At 36.6% G+C, this 7,998-nt stretch overlaps 3 protein-coding genes across 3 annotated transcripts; 1 reads left to right on the top strand and 2 right to left on the bottom strand.

Annotated features, from left to right (window-relative positions):
* The first annotated feature begins 513 nt into the window (after positions 1-513).
* On the top strand, positions 514-3,542 carry LOC123915506 (pentatricopeptide repeat-containing protein At1g10270-like). Its single transcript, XM_045966656.1, has one exon. It carries the CDS (start codon positions 703-705, stop codon positions 3,283-3,285), a length of 2,583 nt encoding a protein of 860 aa, XP_045822612.1. The 5' UTR covers positions 514-702; the 3' UTR covers positions 3,286-3,542.
* A 600-nt stretch (positions 3,543-4,142) lies between these two features.
* Positions 4,143-4,736, bottom strand: LOC123913646 (NADP-dependent malic enzyme-like). Its single transcript, XM_045964450.1, has 3 exons — positions 4,521-4,736; positions 4,351-4,440; positions 4,143-4,249 (listed from the first exon to the last, which is right to left on the bottom strand). The coding sequence occupies exons 1-3, from the start codon at positions 4,734-4,736 to the stop codon at positions 4,163-4,165; spliced, it is 393 nt and encodes a 130-aa protein (XP_045820406.1). The 3' UTR covers positions 4,143-4,162.
* A 2,231-nt stretch (positions 4,737-6,967) lies between these two features.
* On the bottom strand, positions 6,968-7,709 carry LOC123915505. The gene has a single exon (XM_045966655.1). The coding sequence runs from the start codon at positions 7,589-7,591 to the stop codon at positions 6,980-6,982; it is 612 nt and encodes a 203-aa protein (XP_045822611.1). The 5' UTR covers positions 7,592-7,709; the 3' UTR covers positions 6,968-6,979.
* Positions 7,710-7,998: the final 289 nt, after the last annotated feature.

The following is a 7,998-nucleotide window of genomic DNA, read 5'->3' as shown; positions in this document are numbered from 1 at the left end:
AATTCAAATGATAAGAGATTTAAACTTTTTAAATAAATAGTTACGATTTCGATCATTGATTTTTGTGTATGATTAATCTTATGTACCCTAAAAATAATTATTAGAAGGAAAAAATATATCTTATATTTCTCACAAATTTTTCGACGAAAACTAATCATTATTACATAACCGTAAAAATATTGTAACTATATCATTGTAGAGTTTCATTTATATTATGATTATGACAGCATGGAGAGCTGTATTAATATACTTAATCATCCAATTTGGTTATTGGATAAGACTTAAAAAACAGCAAAAAAATAAAATAAAAATAAACAAGTAAGAAAAGGGCCAGAAGACAATGACCAAACTTTACACATTTTTTACTGTGCTAGATATATGTGGAAGTTATTTTTATTTAAAAACAATTTTCTTTTACTTTTTTTAATTAAAAAATATAAATAACTATTTTTTTTTTGAGAGAAATAAGAAAAACTACATCTAAAGAAATGTTCCTAGGAAGACAATAACACAAAACAAAGAAGAAAAATGAATTACTACTCTCCACACACACACCCTCCCTCCCAATTCTTTTAAAAAAAAAACAATTGAACATTCGATTTGTCAAAAAAAAAAAAAAAAAAAAACCAGTGATGGTTAGGGCTTAAGTTTAACGGTTTAGAAGAAACAGAACTGTCATCGCAATTCATCCATTCATTCATCATGTCACTCTGCCGCCTTCTCCTCCTCCGTTCCCTCCGTCGTACCACCACCGTCCTTCCTATCTCAATCACCGTCCGTTCCTTCGCCTTTTCCTCTGCAGAAGAAGCTGCGGCAGAGCGTCGTCGTCGCAAGCGCCGTCACCGTACCGAACCACCTTTAAACGCAATCCGTCCTCCACCTCATCAACATCAGTCGCGTGACCCTAACGCTCCTCGTCTTCCAGATTCAACATCGGCACTTGTCGGACCTCGATTAAACCTCCACAACCGTGTCCAATCCTTAATTCGCGCCGGTGACCTAGATGCCGCTTCCGCCGTCGCACGCCACTCAGTTTTCTCATCGACTCGACCTACGGTGTTCACTTGCAACGCCATCATCGCTAATATGTATCGTGCTAAGAGGTATAATGAAGCTATTGCTCTTTTCCATTTCTTCTTCAATCAATCTAACCTTGTTCCCAATATTGTTTCTTACAACAATGTAATCAATACTCACTGCGATGAAGGCCGTCTCGATGTTGCTCTCGAGATTTATCGTCAAATCATCGCTGATGCACCTTTCAGTCCTTCCCCTGTTACTTATCGTCATCTCACCAAAGGTTTGATCAGTGTTGGTCGCATTGATGAAGCTGTTGATCTTTTACGTGAGATGTTGAACAAAGGACATGGTGCTGATTCATTGGTTTATAATAATATGATATCTGGTTTTCTTGAACTTGGTAATTTGGATAAAGCTAATGAGCTTTTTGATGAGCTTAAGGAGCGTTGTTTAGTCTATGATGGTGTTGTCAATTCTACTTATATGGAATGGTTCTTTAAGCAGGGAAGAGATAAGGAAGCTATGGAATCGTATAAGTCTTTAATGGATCGTCAGTTTAGGATGACTCCTGCAACTTGTAATGTTCTTTTGGAGGTTTTGCTTAAGCATGGTAAGGAGAAGGAGGCTTGGGAATTGTTTGATCAGATGTTAGATAATCATACTCCTCCTAATTTTCAAGCTGTTAATTCTGATACTTTTAATGTTATGGTTAATGAGTGCTTTAAGCTTGGTAAGATTGATGAAGCAGTTGCTACTTTTAGGAAGGTTGGAACTAAGTCTAATTCTAAGCCTTTTATGATGGATGTTGCTGGGTATCGTAACATTATCTCTAGGTATTGTGAGAATGGGATGTTGTCTGAAGCTGAGACACTGTTTCAAGAGCTGTGCTCTAAGTCTTTGAGTCCGGACGTGCCTACTCACACGACTTTGATAGATGCATATTTGAAAGCGGGTAGTATTGACGAGGCTTTGAGAATTTTTAACAAAATGGTTGATGCTGGTTTGAGGGTGGTTGCTACATTTGGTAATAGGGTGTTTGATGAATTGATTAAGAATGGTAGAGTTGTTGATTGTGCTCAGATTTTGAGCAAAATGGGAGAAAAAGATCCTAAGCCTGACCCCACTTGTTATGAGGTGGTGATCAAGGGACTGTGTGCTGAAGGTTTGTTGGATAAAAGCCGAGAGTTGTTGGACGAGGTTATGAGGTATGGTGTTGGGGTCACTCCTGCCTTGCGTGAATCTGTGACTGAGGTTTTTAAAAATGCCGGGAAAGGCGAGGAGATTGAGAGATTACTAGATACGAACCGAGTTGGATACAATACTCGTCCAAGACCTACATACCGTCCACCACCGACAAGGTCCCCTTCTCAAATGACTGGAACACATAACCCAACTTACGGGCTTCCGCAACAGCGCCCACCACTGCCTTCTGCTCAGATGACTGGAGTACACAACCCACCTTCTGAGTTTCCATCTCAAATGGAAACACATCAGCAATACCAAACACGGTCTTCTCAAGTTTCAGGAACACATAACCAACCTTCTGGGTTTCCGGCTCAAGTGTCAGCACAGAATTCCCCACCACACTTTGATACTCGAATGGCTGAAGCACATAACTACCGCTTTCCCTCTGGATATCCACATCAAAATTCAGGGCAGCAACGTCCACCACTGCCTCCTCAAATGACATGGCAGCAACGACCACCACCGGCTACCCAAATGACAGGAATGCATGATCAACCTCCATGGGGAGTATCTCCTCCAACAAATGGGCCGCAGATACCAACAGCTGGACCTTCTCATTCAACAGGGCAGCCTCACCACCCCCAATACCAACGTCCTCCTCATATGCAAAGGGTATCTTCTCAAACAACTACAAATCCTTATACACTAAATGGACCTTCACCTCAAATGTCAGGACATCAACCTTATGGACCTTCACCTCAAATGACAGGACATCAACGTTATGGACCTTCACCTCAAATGACAGGACATCAGCCTTATGGACCACCCTTTGCCCCCCAACAAATGGCAGAGCAACCATATCCGCCACCAGGGCAACACCATCCACTTTCAGGACCAACTCCTCCAAGGTCATCTCTTCCATCATACGTATTATCAGATAAAGCACCAATGCCAAATTATACAGCCCCAGGAACATCTTGTCAAGTTACAGGACCGTATAACCTATCATCAGGAACCCCTCCTCACTTTGAAGAATCACATCAACAGCAATTAGAAGTCCCTGAACAGGTTGCAGTCTGATCATTGGAGTTCAAGCTAATTCTTAGTGTTGCTGTCTCTCTTTTGTATTTTTAAAAGAGTTAATCTATCATTTTATATTGTTAGTGTCTTACGATGCTTACTTCTGATGTTCAGAATCATTAGGTATTTATGAGTTTATACAGGAATAATTTTATATTTATTGGTTACGGACATGTATTGCCTGTGTTGTATGACATTTTATTTTGATTTATTCCTGTAAACCTTTAATTATTAATACAGCACATCATGTTATTGAACCTTCTGATAAACTGATTATAGAGTTTAATTTGGCATTGAAGTGTAATTGATGTTATATTCCCCCTTCTATGGTAGTGAGTTATTAAATTTTGTTCTCTTTCTCCCACTATTTTTTTCTTTCATGTCAGCAGGCTATCAATTTCCTTTTAATTAATTTCTTGTCATGTTCTCATCTGAGATTTTGCCAATTTGATGTTTAATTTGGTTATGTTGTTTAAGGATGTTTGGGACAGTTTTACAATTGTTTTGGAACATGTCCTGGTTTAAACTAGCAAAAAACAGGTGAAACATATGGGAATAAAAAGGTTATTTATCCAGTAAGGTATAGCAATTGAGCAGATATCTTGGTTGGATTACTCTGCTGGAAATTTTTTGAGGGCCATGCAACTTTCGTCAGTTTTTATCATAGGAAGGGAATTTGGTGGTTTAAGTTTAGGACCTGGTAAGCTGTTGAGTCTATTGGTTATTTTGGCATAAATAAACTGTTTTAAGACCCTGCAACCATTGTACAATGTGCATTTTGTTTTCGTGTTTGCTTTACTCACCTTGTGATAGTCTAACTCTCTCAGGCATAGCTTTATGCTACTGCATGGTTATAGAGAAAAGATGTGGTCATCTGTTATTTTACCTCGCTCCATGTGTATGCCTCTTCAGCTGTACACTCAGACTGTGAGGTTGGGTTGGAAAGAGCCAAAATGAGAGGAATCTGCAGGCCAGGCATGATGGAGGTATATTTCTTAACTTTTGATTTGATTTTTTTTATATAAATAAATACACATAACAAGAGAGACTGAGATAAGATTTTACTTTATTGTTTGCTGTCATAGCCTCAACTACTTCCTTTGTAAATGTTTTCCCCACTCCTGATGATCCAATAAGAACTGTAGGCTTGATTACCTGAAATTTTAAGGACATTATGGATAAGAATGTGTCTAAAGGCAACCTATTACAAGTCATGAAAAGATATATTTTAATACCTTAACCGCCTCTATGAGAGTGCCAACAGGCTCGTGTTCGTGAGCCCAATGCTTCTTGAAGTGATGAAGTGAATTCACACGTGAACTAACAATTGTATGTGTTATTTTAAAAAATTCTTTTTGAGTGGATACTGGTACTGAAAGGTTGAGCATTGGTTGAGGACTTTGAGGTAAAGGGATGTCCTGAAGGCATGAAATGGTATATATCTTCTTCATGAAATGCTACCTGTATAGATTTGTGCCTATGCTTTGATGTTTGGTTATTATGTTATTGCTTTGATGTATTATTTGTGAATCACATGACTAGAGAAATTTGGACACCTTCAATGTAGTAATAATTGTAGTGTCAACTGAAAAGTAATTAGTTGGAATAGCACAATTGATTTGGTGGAGATATAGTGATCCCATTAGCTGAAGCCATACAATGTCAGGGGGGGCATTCATGGTCATGGATAGCGAGTGGTAAACCAACCACTTTTGAATAAACTGACCAATTTAGAGCCATACTGTTATCTACAATTGGAATCATTTGCAAAAAAGTACTTTTTAAACAGATTATGAGGTTCATGAGTACCCTATTAGCCATATTTTTAGTAGTTTGTTTGCTTCTATATTTTATGATTGAATTATAATTCCCATTGGTTTCCCTTCATGTCATTATGGCAAGTTGCTTCAAAGAGAAACAAGCCAAAGACAGTTGAAAACTAAGAGCAAATTGCTGATCTGAAAGTGAACAAAGTCAGGAAATCATATTCATATGCTCTCTTCTAAATAGATGGATCCCTATGGGATTTCAACATAGAACAATTAACAATATAGAGTGGAAGAATGAGAAGAAAGTACCTACGTCCAAATTCTGCATTTCTTGACAGCACTTATGTTGTATGGATACTATGTTCTCAATCTTGTTGTGTAAACAACTTGGTTTTTAATATGTTGAGCTGTCCAATTTTATTTTCTCAGTTTTTATTGCAACTCATACAGGGGAATTGTTGAGTGAAAAGGATGTTATGTGACTATATTTTAAGGGTTGTTCCAAGTCTTTTCCTAATCTCTTTTTGATGCTTATAATCTTTTTGATATATGATTTGTAGCATAAATAACTTAGTTAATGACTAAGTAAATTCAAACATGTTTCAATGAAAAATGAATGCAAAGTAACTCATAGAAGTAAAAGTCCAAAAGCATAAGCCTTTTTGCTTCATTGTTCATATCATATAGTTTGTATGTAATTATATTCAATCACACTCTTTGATTATTTGTTTTATCTGTTTTGTTGGATATAGCAGGGTTGCATTTGGTGATTGATGGTAATTTGATAAGGTACTGTACAACTCAACAACTCATTGTTGCAACTTCATTTTATTCATTTTATCTGTAGCTTGGCTCGCTGGTAAATGATTTAAATTACTTTTAAGTACAGGAATATAGGGGAGATACACAATGCAACTCCTTTCAAGTTTTTTGTTTATCTAAGGCTTATCAAGATGAGACAGTCATAATATGTAAATGTAATAGTGGGGTGGCAATGTTTGACAGTTGGAAATCCTTTTGCTACATGTTTAAAGTATATACTCAAATTCTAACAAGCATAAAGCACTGTCAATGTACTCGATGTTTTTACTTTTTTACTTTATAAAAATTAGTTAGTGCATTTAACCACCACTGGGCCAAAACTTAAGGCTCTATTGCTTTAATCAATTACTACTTTATTGTGCAAAGTTGAAGTAGGTGCAAAGCTCTTTATTGGGAGTTGAGAAATTCCTATTCCTAACTTGAGGAAGAAGAGTGACACCAATACGGATTCACTGTAGTAACATAGTCACGCAGTTGCACGTTGTAATAAATCTCAATCGTTTATTTGAGATTGGACGGTCCAAATAACAAAAATAGATTTGCTAAGTAAAACAATCTCAACTGCTGATTAGAAATTGGATAGCCATATCAATTACAACACTCTGCTGTGATTGTGGAAAATTCAAATCCGAGTGGCACACCGGCACATACACGTTCTTTAAAATCTTTCACCTTTTTAATATTAGTTAATTACTGTAATACTAATTTCCTTAATTTTTTTAATTGTTAAATTTTTGCTGGATTGTATTGTTTAATCTGAAAAAAATAATAATCAATGAAACAGAATAAAATAAAAACAAAGTTGAATAACACTACTTAGTGAACTGAACCGAAGTTAATACTTTTTTGACAAATATAATATAACCAAGAGCCAAATACACAATAAGCATATTCTACCTGAAAATTATTAATAAACCTAAAATGTAACTGCAGCATCAATTTTCAAACTTCAAAGTAATTTAAGTCACATAACTGCATGATGTCACCGAACAGTTGATCAATTAATCTAAAACTGTAACTTTGACGACATACAAAGAAAAATATTACTATTGGTGAAAATTAATAAAAATTATATCCATTGATGCAATTAATTGTATGGTGACTCAAAAGAAGCTGATTGATCTATTTTGCCTATTGAGATCTTTATAGAAGTTGTTAATGAATTCTTCAGCTGCCTTGTCTACATGATGACTATCCCCTTCGTCTTCGAGCAGGAAAGGCGAATCGGTAACCCTTAGTTGTCTCCCAACAGGGCTCTGCCCAAAACCAGGCAATGCCACTAAAGGTGAATCAGCCACAGCCTCCACCTTTTCATTGTTCAACATCATTTCAATAAACACATTCTGAACATCAATATCATTATTTTTCATGGTGGAAACATCGTTGTGTCGTTGGCGTGACTTGGAGAAGCGGCGGCTAGAATGATAGAGAGGATTAACAGGGGTGTTACTGCAGCTGAATTCGTATTCGCAAGGAGAGATGAAAGAGTTAATATTGTCGTGGGAGCGACATGTGAGCGAGGAATAGTATAATTGGTGATTGAGAATGAGAGTATTGACTAAGCCTTTCCCAGCTAGTTTCCCACGTTTGAGAATCAAGTTGAGATCTACCATTGTTTTGGTCTTGGCTATGCCTTTTCTTATCATGAACAACAATACACGTACCATGTTCCATAGCTTTTTTGCTACCATGTTTTGCCTTGCTTCAATTTCCATTATTCTAAGTCTATGATGATGAGTTTTATATGTTTTCTTTTGTCTATATAAATAAAGAAAGAAACTCTAGGAAAAGGGTGAGAGCCTGAGAGGGAGAGAATGATTAGAATGTGTTTTGGTCTGCGATAGAGTATTAGGGGGGTTGGAAGCTATTTATATGGGCACTATGCAAGCAACGTTTTTTTTTTTTAGCAAGTCAAGCAACATGTTGTTTATTAATTGAATAATACATGGTTTGGTACTTTGGTATTATAACCCACAAATAGGAAATAAGAAATAGATTTCCTACTTTTTAAATCAACGACTGAGATCGTTTTATTGTATAATTTGTCCGTACAATTTAGACCGTTCGATGTTAAATCAACAGCTAATATTCACTACTGCATGGAACTGTGTTTAATGTCCAC

This window comes from Trifolium pratense, linkage group LG3 (assembly GCF_020283565.1).
Source record: "Trifolium pratense cultivar HEN17-A07 linkage group LG3, ARS_RC_1.1, whole genome shotgun sequence".
In the NCBI taxonomy this organism is placed as follows: Eukaryota; Viridiplantae; Streptophyta; class Magnoliopsida; order Fabales; family Fabaceae; genus Trifolium; species Trifolium pratense.
Note: the sequence above shows the minus strand (reverse complement) of the source record. Positions and strands in the feature narration are given on the sequence as shown.

Coding starts and splice junctions, on each gene's coding strand:
- LOC123915506 (XM_045966656.1), top strand. CDS start 703: ATGTCACTCTGCCGCCTTCTCCTCCTCCGTTCCCTCCGTCGTACCACC.
- LOC123913646 (XM_045964450.1), bottom strand. CDS start 4,736: ATGAAGAAGATATATACCATTTCATGCCTTCAGGACATCCCTTTACCT. Junction 4,441..4,520: donor CTCTCATAGAGGCGGTTAAG/GTATTAAAATAT, acceptor TTAAAATTTCAG/GTAATCAAGCCTACAGTTCT. Junction 4,250..4,350: donor CTATGACAGCAAACAATAAA/GTAAAATCTTAT, acceptor CCTGGCCTGCAG/ATTCCTCTCATTTTGGCTCT.
- LOC123915505 (XM_045966655.1), bottom strand. CDS start 7,591: ATGGAAATTGAAGCAAGGCAAAACATGGTAGCAAAAAAGCTATGGAAC.